Source organism: Melanostigma gelatinosum (assembly GCF_949748355.1).
Source record: "Melanostigma gelatinosum genome assembly, chromosome: 3".
NCBI lineage: Eukaryota > Metazoa > Chordata > Actinopteri > Perciformes > Zoarcidae > Melanostigma > Melanostigma gelatinosum.
In genome coordinates, this window is record NC_136636.1 from 13,059,314 (window position 1) to 13,075,192 (window position 15,879).

Here is a 15,879-nt window from a genome sequence, read left to right on the forward strand (position 1 = left end):
TGTGTATTATCTTTGCCCTTTAAAGACACATTTGAAGACACGGAGGCTGAAAGACACTTTGGAAACGAGGATTTTTATTCAATACTGTTAGATGAAACGTCACATTATCAAACAAAAAACAAAAACAACAAAAGCTGTAGACAACAAGACTAATGGGTTAATAAAGATGCAATAGGTGAAATCATCAAGAGAACCTTACTACAGAGAGTACCTGCGAGGCTGAATAATGTTTTGAAAAATGAGATGAAAGGGTTTCTTCACATTAGACTGAATAGGCACTTTCGAAATAAATTGAAGATGTCAAAAAAAGAAGAGAAAGGAGACTTGTTGGAGGTAGGATGACGTGGATGGAAGGGCAAGACGAGACAAACAATATAAAAATATTCAGGAATAAAATGAAAGCTGGAAGTGCGTTTCTGAAATCCTCAGCCGCTCATCACCATCCGGACGAGTTCTGAGGAGGTTCACAAGTTCACAAGAGGAACAGAGAGAGACACATCAGCATCAAATATGAAACTAAAGATCAGAAAACCATCAATTCACAGGCCACGTAATGAGCTACAACGAGTTTTTTTTTATGTTTTCTAATTGCAGAGGCTTAACTTTTGGAAGAATTAGCAAAGCCATTTACGGTTCTGGTGTTATCTCTTCTTTTATGCTGTTTGGCTGTAACTGTTAGCGCAACGCGGGCGAATGACTCTAGCTGCATTACGCAGCTGTTGGAACTAAACCAAACATCTTTCGGGTTCAAGAAAGTTACTAAAACTGCAACGCTGCACTGCATGTTACGACGTGTACAAACTGTCTCTCTTCACTCGTTATTGTACAGCAAGGCTGTTTTTTCTACTCTGTTAAAGAGAGATTAAACAATCCCCTTGGTGTGATTGACGTTCCACCACTTATTATAAATAATACAGAGATATGTTTGTATGAACATTACATTCTCTTCCAAAGTCCCTGTGATTGCATTACGTATTGAGCTTAAATATATAGGTTTTCTTAGCATTACTGGTGTTTGGATCCCAGTGAAATGCATTTACTGTGTTGTCACCTTGTCTTGGCCTGGTGTCTCGTGTTTTTTATGTGACGACATCAGTGCTTGGAGTGAAGCATTTCTCCTTCTTCAGCACTAGTATTCTGTCATTTGGTGTTGTATTTGTGACAACTGTTGGTCTTGTTATACATACTGCATTTTGCTTGAACTTGTAGTTAGCTATTACACCTATGAATTGTTACCTGCCATCTGACTCTGACTACAAACTTATTTTTAGAAGTCAAATTTTAGAAGAATCAGATGACACATCATTTCTTTGATTCCTTTATTCCCTAATTGTTCAAATGTGGTTTTTTTTGCTTTCCTAATTGTCACAAATGTGTGTTCTCTGTGATTCCTGGAACTTACTTTTTTGTTATTATTGAGGACTTGTGGTGCTCCTACGACGGCCGCGTAGCTGTGCCACATTTCCTACTTACTCAGCTTGCTCGAAGCAGACAAGTTCGCTCCTTTATACAATTCCCAAAATGCCGTGCAGCGTTTTTTACGGTCTTGTTATTACATTTCAATAGACGCACTATGTATCGGGACATACCGAATCTTTTTCTGGCATTCTAAATGATATGGTAGTACGGGTATTGGAACGTACCAATAGAGCCATCTGAGTGCATATGTCCACATACTGTGCAGTCTTACCTTCATAATTAATGCAGCCATTGGCGTCTTCGTGTCCGGCTAAAAGAGTTTCCACCTCCTCCTCTGTCATTTTTTCACCTGGCACAAACGAAGTAGAATTAAAACCATATAAAGGATTCTCTGAGAGAGGAGACAGCACGCTTACATTGTTCTTGGTACAGAAAAGTGCCTGAAGGGATTTTACTTTGCATGACAACACATACATCAGCTGAGCTAGATCAGGTTTGCTGACAATTCTTTGTTTTGCAGGTTTTTGTTGACTTGCCTAGTGTAGTGAGAACATGACGCAGCTCTGCTCCCATCACTGTGCCGTTTCCCTCCTTGTCAAAGACCCGCAGGCCTTCTACGATATCCTCAAAGGAACCCTGATCTTTACTCTTAGCAATGGCCTGAAGCATGGGCAGGAACTGTTCAAAATCCAACATCTTATAGTTCATCTCTGAAAGGCAATCAGTTGCAATGAGTTTAGAAAAAGGATCAAAATGCAGTTTTCACAATACCAGAGATTTCAGCTGAGTGCTTATTTATTAATGTACAAAATCATCAGTACTAAAATAAATGCTGTGTACTGTATGCTCATGTCTGTGCCCCGAACAAGTCAGAAAAGGCGTTTCAGCACATACTGATGCTCTGGTGTTGTAATGAGGGGTTAGAACCAGGGCAACGATAAAGTGGTTGAATCGGTCTGGTATAGCTGCAGCTGGTGAATCAGAGGCTTGCCTTCTAACTTGGGGTTTCCCAGGACCTTGAGCACCTCAGCATTGACAGGGTTCTGTCCAAGGGCCCGCATAACATCCCCACACTGGCTGTAGGTGATCTTCCCCTCACCCGTCCGGTCAAACAAAAGGAAGGCCTCCTTGAACTCTGATATGGAGACATGGAAACAACCATTAGGACCCACAGGGAGGCAATATAAAGCGGGTGGGACACACCTGGGCATTTCCTCCCAAACGCAGACCAAGCAGCTGATCAACCTCGAGGCCAGCCTTTGTTTGGAGACTGATTTGGTAAGTTTTCTTTCTTTCTTTTTTAAAAGCGTTTAAAAGCGTGATTTTAAGAGTGACATTGTAGAAACATGATGTATTGTTTTTTGGTCATAGCATTAAATCGCTACTGTGTGGTGTTGTTTCAAGTGAAACAACACCACACAGTAGCTATGGTCCTACATCAATGTGTACTATTTGTTCTGACAAAGTGCTTTAGTGAGTGCCACAAGAGAATCGTTTTAGTGACATTTGCCTTTAAGTACACCAGAAAAAATGACGTCTAGCCCAACCCCTGATCCACACATTGCTCTGCTAAAACACAACCTGTCAGCATCATGACTGTCAGCATGCAAAAACACAAAGATGCTTCATGAGATTACATGTTGTTGCAGGTTAGTGTACAGCATTCTGTGGCACTACTCGTGATGAATTCAAGCGGTGTTTGTTCGTGACAGGCATTGAGCCTCACACAGTTATAAAGTGAGTGTGTGTTGAGCTCAGTCTGTCAGTTACCTGAAGGAGCGCAGCTAGTGACGAGCTAGTGACGAATTCATGAAGCTATGCCGTCATTTTAAATATGACGGCTATGATATGTATGGCTGTATAACCGGAACTATTAACAGGATAAAATCCCTTTTGCTCATCAGAGGTTGACGTTGACTCACCCATGATCTGGTCCTCTGTGAAGTCAGACTGCTTGAGGGGGTTAAAGCGGCACAAAGGGAACAGACCGGCGTTAGTCATGTGCAAATGCTTCAAGCCAATCCTCCATTAATGCTGCCGTACAGTAAAGAAACGGATTGTGGCTGAAGGCTTAACGTTAGAATGAGTGAAGCAGGCCAGGAGAGATGCGCAGCTAGCTGAACGTTGACTTAACGTGAATCATATTAATCAATGAATAAAGAACGACGTTGTCCTGGAGTACACATCTTTTAACAGCAGCTATCGTTTATAAATCAGCCCGGAGTAATGCAGTTACTCACCATGTCGGTTTGAGGTCGTTGGATGAGAGACGGGCGAGGGTCTCGTATCTTCTCTATGCTGATGAGGACACCAGCTAGCTGTCGGTCTGATGACGTCACTGCACAACAGCCAATCATATGCCTGGATTTCAGGGACGCAGTTACACATATATACAGTATATATATGGTATGTGTAACTGCATATATATATGTTGCATGGTTGTATATAATTACAATGCCCTTATGGGGAAAAAATGCTTTATAAAATTGCAGACAAATTTTGATGCAGTGTCATGATTAAACTTAATGTTGACATTACTGCTCATATGACACACTAATCAAAGTTACTGTGAGGAACCTTTAACTGGTTATGAAAGTCTCAATTTAATACTTTTGTTTCTGTATGACCTACATAACAGGAGACCACAAAGGACCATCAGCAAGAAGATGCGCCATTTCTTTAGTTATTCTTAATGCTTGTCATCAACACCACCAGGTTGCATGTGAGAACCAGAACTGATCGGGACAGACTGTCGGACGCTGCTGCAGTAAAATTGAAGATTCTCTAAAAGGGACTCAGAAACACTTTTGCCACCACTGTTGTCCTCATGGACAGCTAAAAACCAACAGGAAATGAAGCTTCCTTGTAATAGCTTTAACGAGAAAGTATAAAACTGGCACACCATACTACAAAGTTGGCTGACCTCTGCATTACATCATGCAAAAAGTGAAGTAAAATACATTATAGTTAGTAATTTGTGGTTAATGGTCACATGATTGGGTATGTTTCAGCCATGATTTAAAACTAGAGTAGAGCATCGTCCGATAGTGCTGGGTCTTGTGTTCCAAAAGTTCGCAGCTCTAATGGAGAAAGCGGACCAGAGATTCAGTACTGGGCTGTACTACACACTGACTTTGATAGATGCTCATTGGTCTGAGGTGTTCTGAGTCGTGAGGGAAAACTCAGTTGTCAGAAACAAGTCAGTGTCTTACCTGAATAAGAGGATGTTCATGTGGATCTTATACTTAAAAATACTGAGCAGCATACACAAATTAACATTGACTGAGATTTCCAGGATGAAAACATTTTATTGCTGGATTGGTAATTTCATCAGGAACCCATGCTGGTAGACCTACATATTCTGATTTTACATGTACAATGACACTTTGTGACAGTCTGAATGTTCAACAATAAATGGGTAGTTGAATTTCATCTTAATGTTAAATAAAGACACCAGACAAATTCTTTTGGATGAATGATTACCCTCCCTTCATTTAGCTTCTTCATTGGCTGTCTCGCCACACTGAAATCGGACAAAGTCCAGCACTCGAGCCTGTTGACCTCTGAGGAACTGTGCAACAGTCCTGCTGGGGTCTCCCAAGAAGGTCTGAGGCAGCAGACGTGTCTCACTTTCACCACAAGGCAGGTCATCCATGTTGCCCAGGGACACAGGGGCCTCTCCCACGATATGCTGTCCCAGCTTACGTCCTAGAACTTCCCAGTCTCCCTTCTCTCCGGCCTGAAATACGACCAGGGCGCCGTACCGACCCATGGCCACCTCAGTCTGGCCGCGCACACCACCGTGTACGTACGAGCCAATGTGCCACTCAGCTGGGACCTCCACTGTCACCGCTCGCCTCACTGACATGTTCTCACCGAGGCGACCTGAGAGGAAAGAGGGGAAACATGTTTTATCAAAGAAAATTGGTGCAATAAACTGATTCCTCGCTTTTGAGGGCCCCTTCTGAGAGTCTCCATTGACAGAGGGCATAAAAAAAATGCGTCATGTGTCGCAGGGACAACATTTGTATATGTAAATGTGCAAGACAACACCAACTAAAATTTAGAAATGCGTCACACTGCCATCACTGCTGGTAAAAACACAGGATAAAAGAAAATCTTAAAATGCCGGTTGAAGGAGCGCAGGAGTGACATGTGTTTTAAACTAAAAACATTTTCATACTGACCAATCGTGACAGCCACCCGATCAGAAAGTGAAGCTCCTTCATCCACACAGAGTTTGCTTATCTCATCACCTGCCAGGACACTCTAGAAACAAATGTGGTATGTGAGCAGAATCAACGCAGAGCAAAGGACACGAAGCGGGTGCGTCCTGACATCCTGAGTGTTGTATTCAGTGGTATGCATGCAGTCATATCATCAGCATCGACCTCCTGAAGACTTATATACATTAAGAGCTTATTATACAGGAACATTATATTACTATAAAGCCACATCAGTATATCTGTTCTCAATGTGGGTTTTACCTTAACATATCCTGTCTTGCTTTGGGTTTTCTTATGGTGGTGAGCCAAGGTGGCAAATGCCACATCCTTAACCAGCTGTTGGAACTTCTCATTACGGGCAACAAAGTCTGTCTCACAGTTAACCTGCAGAAAGCACACAAGAAGAAAGACTACAGATATTGCTGAATGCCACGTCCAATAAAACAAGAAAAAGGATCAACTTCAGTGATTGTGCTGGTAATTAACCGCCGTATCGCTGGCCGTACCTCCACCATAACTGCAGCTGTATCTTGTATAAACAGGCCAACCAGTCCCTCTTTGGCTTTGCGACCCTGCAGCTTGTTGGCTTTGCTCCAGCCCTCCTTCTGGGCCTGCTCGTTCAGCCAGGTCTCTGCCTGAAGGATAGCAAATGACAACAACACAGTCCCACAGATAGTTGTTTCAGTAGTCACCATATAGATATAATGTTGTAGCACGCGTGTGCTGTGAGTGCAGGTTGGGATTGAGAGGGGGGGGGGGGGGGGTTTAGGTTACCTGTGCTATGTCATTGTCAAACTTCTCCAGTGCTTTCTTGCAGTTAATGAAAGTGTAACCGGTGTTTTTCCTCAGTTTCATCAGGAGGGCTTTCTCAGCTGCCAGAAGCCGACAGCATGTGTGTAACGACTGTACATGCTGGCAAATACTGATCTGAGGAAGACAGAAGGTGTAACACACAGTGACTAGTACAACTTCTGAAAGCCCAGTGACCTAGGCCTACTCTGTCTTTAGTAGACAGTCACATATACATCTTTAGATCAACAAATGCCATTTGTAGATAACATATTCTACAGCGATATCCAGCCACGATGACGTGCAACCATGCATAAAATAAAACCGAATTAGTAAGGAGGTAACTCTCAGAAACTGGCCCAGTAACGTTCAGCTGGTGAATCAGAAAGTGAGGAAGCTAACTAACACGCCAGCGTATGACAGCTCGAGCTCCAGATAAAATGATAAAAACATGACCACGTGTAAAGCTCAATGTGCTCACCTTTGCAAAGTCTCTTGTGACTGCTCTGAATAAAAAGGTAAACGACATCTTGAAACCCCGTTGACGTGAACTGACTTATAAAAGCTCAGAATGTCATTGAAGTCCACGCTGTGTAAGGAAGCCGAGTAGGGACAAAATTAATCTTCGTAGAGTCTCGTATTACTGCGCAGCGCCCTCCACAGTTTGGGAGAAGCCTACAGTTGCGTAAAACATCCTGCCTGATCCTGAACCTCACAGTCCTGCAATGGCACGCTACATGTTGATATTCTCAGTAGTCTTATGTAACTAATTAGGCTACATTTAATCAAATACTGTATTTCCATTCAGTGGTATTTTATACTTTACTAGAAAATGCATTTCCTGCTGAAAATGCGTTGGAATGCTGAAAGCTGAAATTAATCTCAAAAACATTGTTGAAAATAGATATCCAATTTAAAAAATATTGCAAAAAGCTTAATAATTCAAAAAGTTGAAAGATTACAAATATGAAGTCATATCACCCCTCTCCTGAAAGAGCTGAACATTTTGATATTCGAACGGTTTCTGTAGCTTAATAGTTGAACGGTTTCTGTAGCTTAAAAAATGAAGGAGAAGAAGAGGTGCGACGGAAGAAATAGAAGTTGAATAAAGAAACAGGATAACAATAGTTGGAATGCTTAACAGCTTTCCAACAATTATCTTAATTGATCGTTCTGTTTATTCTGTAATAATATGGTTATAATGTAAATTGCTTTACATTATTAAATTGCTTTTCTTTATTGTTGGAATGCTTAACAGCATTCCAACAATAAAGAAACAGGATGACAATAGTTGGAATGCTTAACAGCATTCCAACTATTATCTTAATTGATCGTTCTGTTTATTCTGTAATAATATGGTTATAATGTAAATTGTCTGGTTGCATTGTCTTTTTTTGTGGCCCTACTGCAGTGTCGTAGCTAATGGCTATTCTAAAAAACTAAACTAAACTTCTACTTGCCTATTCGATGCAACAAATGGGCACATGAGGCTTGTACTCATGCACAAGGCAGTTTAGTAATGTCAGAACTGTGACTCTGCCAATGACTCAGATCAGGCTTGTAGCATAAACTAGTTGCATAAACTAGCTTGGAATTGTAGCTTTAGCTTTTATATTTGTTCTTATTTGTTAAGAATACAACAGTATTACAGTTAATGGAGACATCTGCTAGCAATAGCATTTGAGATCTTAATATTTTTATATATTTTATAATCTCTTACAAATTCACTTTATCTTACAACAGTGATATTGATAAACCTGATACAGTATATTCAAAATGACACGGATGGTGTCCCCCTTTCTCCATCGTTTCTGACTCACTAACCTCATCTGTAAACTGTTTGGGGGAAATTAAATTTCAGTTTCATCCATTGTTATCTGAGACAATAGTGAGTTAAACTGCACTGACAGCAAGGCAGCTCTTCCCAACAGAAACTGCATTACTGTTGTTATACTACTGTTTGCTCTCTTATTGTTTAAAAACAGAAAATCAATTGTCAAGTGCTTTGGCATTGTCTATTTGACAGTGCCTGAAAGCCTCAGAATATAATAGGCCTATACATTTCCTTGTATACTCTATGCATTACTATAAGAGCCTATATGCATCGTTGATGTTTGGTATTTTCCGTGTGAGGAATTGACCTCGACATGACCAGGGGCACTGAGCTATTTCGAGTGTTCTGAGCTTGCAAAAATCCTGTGAAATACAGCATCTGGTCACTCTGGCCGGATAAATAAGAAAGGATACTCATGTGTAAACGTATTTTTTAAACATGAATTTAATTTTGTATTTGACAACATGCAATGCAGTAGGCTAAAAGAAACATTTAGCTTAACAGTTTCAATGTAACGGAATCATAATAAAAAACTGTTTAAAGTCTAAGACAACCGTCACTCACTCACACTCAGCTCACATAAAACCTTGATGTATTGAGACGGCACCGCCTCGGTGCTGAGCAGGTGTGGAGTTTCACAGAGATGAGATACAGCAGACCAAAAGTTTATTTACATTTAAAAAAAAAAATGTTTTCAAGAGGTTCTGTTCTACAACATATCAATCACAAATCCTTTACAAATGGTCATTACCAATATAAACAATAGCTTTAAAAAAAATTGAAATATCACACCCGACAACACATTTTATCCAGTACACACGATCATGGGGAAGTGATTGGCCTCCTGGCTTATGGGCTGGTTTAGTGCGAGTGTTACGTTTTGATTGGTCACATGAAACTTATTATAAAAGGAGGACCATGATAACAGTCAGCTCACCTTGTTTTCAGGTTGCAACTGAGCCAAGATGAAGGCCATTGCTGTCCTGGCACTTTGGATAACCCTGTTCCACCAGGGATACAGCTGTAAGAGATCTTTTTCTGCTCCATTAACACCATAACCTATTATTACAGGTTCATGTATAACCATGTAATACATTTAATTACAAGTAGGACTGTCATTAAGAAACCAATCTGTCCTGTTGATTCTCAGACTCATGTCAGGGTCGGTGTGGCTATGGAACAGACAATAATATGTCCTGTCAGTGTAACGCGTCCTGTGAGCGCTACAGAGACTGTTGTTCTGACTACGCTGAACTATGTAAAGGTGAGTGAATTCATCAATAATCCATAACAATCGCAGACTTCCGAAGAACTATATCACAAGTCTGTTTCTTTACCTTCTAGCTGGAGCCACATCTTGTAAAGGCAGATGTGGTGAGAAATACAACAGTCAGAACGAGTGCCACTGCAACTCCAAGTGTGCCCAGCACAACAACTGCTGCAGCGACTACGCAGACCTCTGCAACAGTAAGACCAACCACGTGTTGCCTGTAGCTGTTCTCACTGTCTCACGTGCCAGTATATCACAACTGATAGCTAGTTTCTAGCTGTTTGTGTTCCCTGAGCAGCTCCTCCACTTATGACACCTGGTCACTTTCCCAGGGTGGACACTGAATCTAATCAGCCCAATGCTACTGCACGGAAGATCAGTTTCTCAATCAGACATCTGAGTTGTCAGCAGTTCCACCAAAAAGAGATTAGCCTTCAATACTTTTCAGAAAGTTTCATTTGAATAACTGCTTGAGAATCAAAGAGGTCAAATTATCTAATATTTCACAAAAAGCAAAGATTACCGAAAAGTCAAAAAATAAATACAAATCATGTATCAGAACTATTTTTCCCTCCAATTAATCATCTCAGGACCCCTCAGATTTATCTTGTGACCCTTTGTAGGGGCCTGACCCTTAGGTTGGGAACCACTGGACTATTACCTAACTGTACATGAAGTACTTCAAATTCGCCCCACTTATACCAGCTACAACAGCAAAATAATACTCACGGATTAATGCATCACTTTGGTATCCCTTTAGGTACATTCTGTTGATAATAATTACTTGAGTAGAGAATGAAGAGCGTTTACTCGTAATGGAGTATTTTTACATTGTGGTATTGGTACTTTTACTTAATTAAAGGATCTGAATACTTCCTCCATCAGTGTTGGCTTGAGTGACCCACCTCTCTTTGTCAAATCTTCTTTCAGTTCCTGACCAGCAGGTGTCGCTGGTGTGCTATAAAACGCTTATCTTAACTTAACCTGCTCCCTTCTTCTACAGTAATAATACCCAGTGGCAGAGGAAGTACTATGATCGTTTACTTAGATAAAAGCAACAATAGGTCGTATAAATATATTCCATTACTAGTCTTACTTTCAAAAAATTAGAAGTAGAAGTACATAAGTATTACTAACACAAAACTATTCTATATACTGTCGGGATGTTTAATAATACATGTATAAGAATTTATTATATCTTCAAACAATACTCCCCATCAAATGGACTGATTACGGTCTGTTTGCAGTTCATGTAAAATCTTAATTTGAAAGGTAACTTGAACCTATGAGCGTAAAAAACGGCCCGCTTGATTAAAATCTGGGATGTAATACCCCATCACATATTTATGCTCATTGGACTTTGGGTCTAACACTCCAACGTAAATCCCATTGTTAAAACTTTAACTTACACCTGTAGAATAAATGTAAGTACAGTATTATTAGAGTAGAAGTAAAGTAGCATAGAACGGAAGTAAGTTGAATAATAATTAATAACTTTCCACCACACTGTGCTATAGAAATGCAGAAATCACTATTCCAGGTTAACAACACTAGCATGATGGGGCATGTCATCCACGTCTCTTTCATCTAATAAAAAGGCAGAATTAACACGAACATGATAAAGTCATTATCTGTGTGTGTTTGTGATGTTCTGCAGGTGACGGAGGAGGTGGAGATGGAGGTAGTGCGATCACTGATGCTGAGATCAAGGCTCTCTCTGAGACGATCTTTGCTCTGGATTCAAACAAGGCCTCAGCCTCAGAGTTGATCATTGAGCCTCAGGCTCTGGTGCACTACTCTCAGACGAGCTCCAAGAATGATCTGTCCTCTAAACCGTGAGGAGACGATCTTATTAGCACAGCGCTCTCTTCTTCTTGATCTTGCTGTAAAGTATGTATCCCCTGTTTTTGTGTCATTTTGTGTTTGTGCTTGCAGCTTTGTCCGATACCTGAATGAGGAGGCTCTGTTCTCCAGACCCACCTACGCTGCTCTCCTTGCTGTGCTGGACAACTACAAGAGGATAACTGGACAGACAGAGGACGTCAGTGCTCAGCAGCTGGCTGAGCAGGAAACCTTCCTCAAGGAGACCATATCCAACACTGAGCTGGGCAGAGAGCTGTTTGCTTTCCTCTACACCAAGGGTAATAGGTCCACATGTAACAGTACACATCCACACACTAGTTGAGCACATACAGCTCTGTTAATGCTCGTGGTCTATTGAAAGTCTGACACTGTGGGCCCCTCAATCTACTCTGTTGACAATACTGTAATTTGTCTATATTTTTACATGACTACATACAATACAATGTTGCCAAAGCATTCCATTTTTTGTCAAATTGGCATAATTTAAAGTATGCCAAATTAGCTATTAGCAGTTTTTGTTTGCAGTGTACACATTGATGTGCAGATAACTATCAATGGATTACTTTGATGAAGAAAACTTAGAAGTGTGATGAAAGTTCTACAGTTAATAAGGAGCATGTTCTTCAATGATTTCTAATGATTTAAGGATGTGTATTTGTGATTGATATGCCTTTTTAGAACGGGCCGAGTATACTTGGCTTGTGGTGTTGCTGCTTGCAGCTTTCTCGGCGAATACAAACATATAAACAATTAGACACACAACACTGCACTTCCTTGGGTCCTCAGCAGTACACGTGCCGCGACATACAGTAGTTGCGTCACACAGTAGTTGCGTCACACACCCAACTATGTCACTTGTCACTGGTCAGAAACTCCAGTGAAATACACCCAAGTTTAGAAAAATAAAACAGGGACAGACTTTACCAATAGGCCAGGGGGCCCAAGGACCACAAACAGCTATAGATTTATTATGATGTTTAGATATGAAAATGATATTAGTATTGAAAGCTCCACCTTGAACAGACATTAAGTAAATTGTGCTGATAATGCCTTTATTTCCCTCCTCTGTTGAAGTAAACATTTGAATGCAGGGGTTTTACTGTGTAGTTGTTTTACTAATAATAGTTAGTCATTTTAATTCAGAAAAAAGAAGGCCTACTTCTTTTACCACTGCCAATATCAACATTACCAGTTAAAGAAAGGGTGAAAAGTAAAGCAAGAATTTGTTTGCATTTGTCCCCCAAATCACTAAAACACACCCAGGTCGTGGTCACTCGCGGTCAGAAACATGGGTGAAATACACCGAGCCAAGGCAATTTACAAATGGCCATATTAGTCGCTTGTTTTGACAAAGTAAAGCATGGATTCAATCATTCAAAGCAAAGACATTTTGCTCGCGGTAACGTTATTAGTGTTGGAACTTACAATCAAGTCATACACTGTGGAAATGCAGTCTTACTCAAAGGGGGAAAGAAACACCCAAGTCGCAAAACCTGGCTGAAATACACTCAATTCAATTCTGCCTCCAGTTGTCTGATCGTGTTGACTCCAGGGAAGTGAAGAGGAGTCTGGCAGTAACGTTAGTATGTCCACTAACCAGCAGCAACAGGAAGTGCAGTGAATTTAAGCCAGGCTCGCTGCTGACGACACGCTTTCGTTTTTCAATATTGACACCTCTCGTGTCCAAATTGTAGCAAATTCAACACATATTTCCCAGCAATACAACTGCCAAGCGTAAAGTAGATCGAATGAGCCGTTGTTGAGATATGCAGAGGACATACCCACATACATACAGACAAACAGACAGTGATTCCTTGTTGGGTGTTATTTTGTATTTTAAGGCGTCTATGCGTCAGAGGAAGAGTTCATTCAGGACCTGAAGATGATGTGGTTTGGTCTGTACTCCCGCAACAACAACAAGATGGACTCCAGCGGCTTTGAACACATCTTTGCAGGTTTGGACGGAGCAGATTTCTTTCAAACACCACAGATGTTTTGTAGATTTTCTTTGTGATTATTATAAAAAACGCCTTCCGTCGTAGGAGAGATCAAAGGAGGAAAGGTGTCTGGTTTCCACAACTGGATCCAGTTCTATCTTCTCGAGAAAAGCGGAAAGATGAACTACTACAGCCACAGCTTCGATGGGCCCGTAAGCATCACAATGTAAACCTCAATATGTTGGTTTGAACTGTGACGTGTTCGGCCCTCCCTTCACTTTCCCTCTTTCTTTCTTTCACCTGCTTTCAGTGGACTTCCTACCCTGATGTCTTTGGGATGCAGTTCATGTGGGAGGGCTACTTCAAGCAAGTCGGTTCTGCAGTCATTGGCTGCAGCCCTGAATTTGACTTTGCCTTGTACAGCCTTTGCTACATCACTCGCCCTGGAAAACAGTGAGTATACCTCCATGTCCCGTGATGTTTTCCAGCATGTGATTTTTCCGATTCACGTTTTTTTTTGTCCATCCAGGTGTCGTCTGAGCCTGGGAGGAAAGGAGCTCATTATCCAAACTTACACCTGGGACAATTCTTCCTATGGTGATGGAAAGAAGTACATCGGCTCTGCCTTTCCTTCAACCCCCAGCAACTGAGGATGCCATCGAATAAAACATAAGCAACTCACAGAGGAGTCCGTTTGTGTTTCATTACTCGTGGTGCAAACACTTCGTAGTAATATCCCCAAAAGAAGCCGTTTTTATCAGTAAGAGGTATTCATCAATGTAATTAAATGTATCAAATGTAAAAATATGTATCGCAACAGCTTATATTTTCACTCTTAAAATGTTTCTATAAAGCAGGAATAAAATGGACAACAAACATATATCTTCACATATTGTTTCTTTTCATAAGTGGCTCACTCTGACAACATGCATATCCACTTGCTTAAAGAAAACAGTAAACCAGACAGTCGATTAATCTGCAGTGTAACCTCTCGTGAACAGTCTTACAGACCAAGAGAATGTGGTGTTCTCCCAGGGCACGATCAAACTGTGCCTAATGGGGCAAGAAATGGGCGTTTACACACCCTGAGCTAGCACAATGCTGACACCAACCCGTCAGTAGTGAGAGCATGTGTGCATCTGACACAGTTGCTTATTGTCTTATATAACAGCTAAACAAAAAACAAAACAAAATGCAGTCTTGAGCAGTGTGAACTATAGGAACAAAGAGACATTAACAGATCCTGTTCTGCTTGACCTGCTTCAAACAGTAGCCACCAGCTAAACCTGTTCTTATCAGCTGTCCATAAAGCTGTGTGTATAACTCCCCACTGTGGGGTTAAGAGTGTATGTGTGTGTGTGTGTGTGTCCGTCCAGCTGGGATGGGGGTTGATTTTACTCTTTCACTCATCTAGGGTGACTAACAGGATGAATTCTGGTCTGCCGACAGAACAGGGGGACACACTTGCAGCCCTGTTTGAAGAACGTATTACAGGAGATGGATCTGCCACTGATCCCATTGTCCACCAGTCTGTGTGCATTCATGCAAAACAAGAGCACAAGACCAGTCAGCTCGCAGGAAAAAATGCGGCCTTCAGCGATTTATCTGATTTGGGCCTCACATGCAGTCAAAGTGTTGCAGCAACAATAAAGTTAGCCCAGGGAAGAATTCCGCCCGCTATTTCGTCAGAGCATATTACGTTTTCTGAGCTGGTGACTCTAGAAATTAGAAGAGTAAATCTTCTCTCTTTTCACACTGCCTTCTTTTCAAGGCCCCGGTGGAATCAAATTAAACCACAGTAGGGCAAATAAAAGAAAAAAAAGATTCAATTGTTTCTTTTGTCAGTCACACAACTTCATAATCGAATTATAGCTGGCCACCCGCCAGCGTGTCCTTGCATCTCCCCCCCCCCCCCCAAATGGGCTTCTTCTGGCAGATCTCGTGAGCCACCTGACTTTTGTTTTGTAATTATATTATCCCGCTCTCCCTTTAGCGTGTTGTGGCTAATGGCTGCGCGGGCTAGCCCAGCTGCACATGCAGAAACAAAGCTGCTTATGGGGCCAGACAATGGACCCGTGGAAAAGGGACGTCTAAAGGCGGTCAACCAATGAGCACGCACAACAGGGGGCCAACAGAGGGTTTAGGGAAGGGTTAAGGGGGTTTTGGGGTTCAGGCAGAGGGGGTGTCTAGTTTACCCAGTAGTGGGGTCCATCAATGAGATGGTTATAGGAGGACACATCAACATCACCCCTGTCTCCCCAGGATCAGTGCTGGGCTGGAGGGAGGTTCAAGTTTTGGCTTTAATGCCGGCCATTTCTAAAGTTGATGGGGGACCATGAAATACAGAGCAACGTTCATTCTCTAGAGTTTTTTGTGTGCTTTCCAAACAATTTGATGACCGTATTATCATTTGAGGTGGATACACACATGCAGAGTGAGAGATACAATCTTGATCCACTGAACTCACCATGTCATAGTATCGCTGCAATTAAAATATATCCAAGGCTGCTGATAATATTGGAAGAATAAAATGATTTGAAT

The 15,879-nt window shown here is 41.4% G+C and overlaps 3 protein-coding genes across 4 annotated transcripts; 1 reads left to right on the forward strand and 2 right to left on the reverse strand.

The window, feature by feature from the left end:
- Positions 1–71: 71 nt before the first annotated feature.
- myl6 (myosin, light chain 6, alkali, smooth muscle and non-muscle) lies at positions 72–3,732 on the reverse strand. 2 transcript variants are annotated; one of them, XM_079296985.1, is made up of 6 exons: positions 3,660–3,732; positions 3,342–3,372; positions 2,411–2,554; positions 1,956–2,129; positions 1,691–1,768; positions 72–454 (listed from the first exon to the last, which is right to left on the reverse strand). In XM_079296985.1, exons 1-6 carry the CDS (start codon positions 3,660–3,662, stop codon positions 426–428), a joined length of 459 nt encoding a protein of 152 aa, XP_079153111.1. In that variant the 5' UTR covers positions 3,663–3,732; the 3' UTR covers positions 72–425. The 2 variants fall into 2 exon arrangements, with proteins under 2 accessions (XP_079153111.1, XP_079153112.1); XM_079296986.1 differs by having other exon boundaries at positions 3,342–3,369; positions 3,660–3,691.
- Positions 3,733–4,719: 987 nt separating this feature from the next.
- Positions 4,720–7,022, reverse strand: tsfm (Ts translation elongation factor, mitochondrial). The gene is made up of 6 exons (XM_079265290.1): positions 6,916–7,022; positions 6,420–6,572; positions 6,152–6,280; positions 5,907–6,029; positions 5,607–5,688; positions 4,720–5,304 (listed from the first exon to the last, which is right to left on the reverse strand). The coding sequence occupies exons 1-6, from the start codon at positions 6,961–6,963 to the stop codon at positions 4,910–4,912; spliced, it is 930 nt and encodes a 309-aa protein (XP_079121416.1). The 5' UTR covers positions 6,964–7,022; the 3' UTR covers positions 4,720–4,909.
- A 2,211-nt stretch (positions 7,023–9,233) lies between these two features.
- endou (endonuclease, polyU-specific) lies at positions 9,234–13,988 on the forward strand (the record flags this gene model as incomplete). Its single annotated transcript, XM_079265295.1, has 9 exons — positions 9,234–9,291; positions 9,419–9,532; positions 9,613–9,735; positions 11,196–11,373; positions 11,474–11,679; positions 13,243–13,356; positions 13,444–13,550; positions 13,649–13,791; positions 13,868–13,988. 9 exons carry the CDS (start codon positions 9,234–9,236, stop codon positions 13,986–13,988), a joined length of 1,164 nt encoding a protein of 387 aa, XP_079121421.1.
- Positions 13,989–15,879: the final 1,891 nt, after the last annotated feature.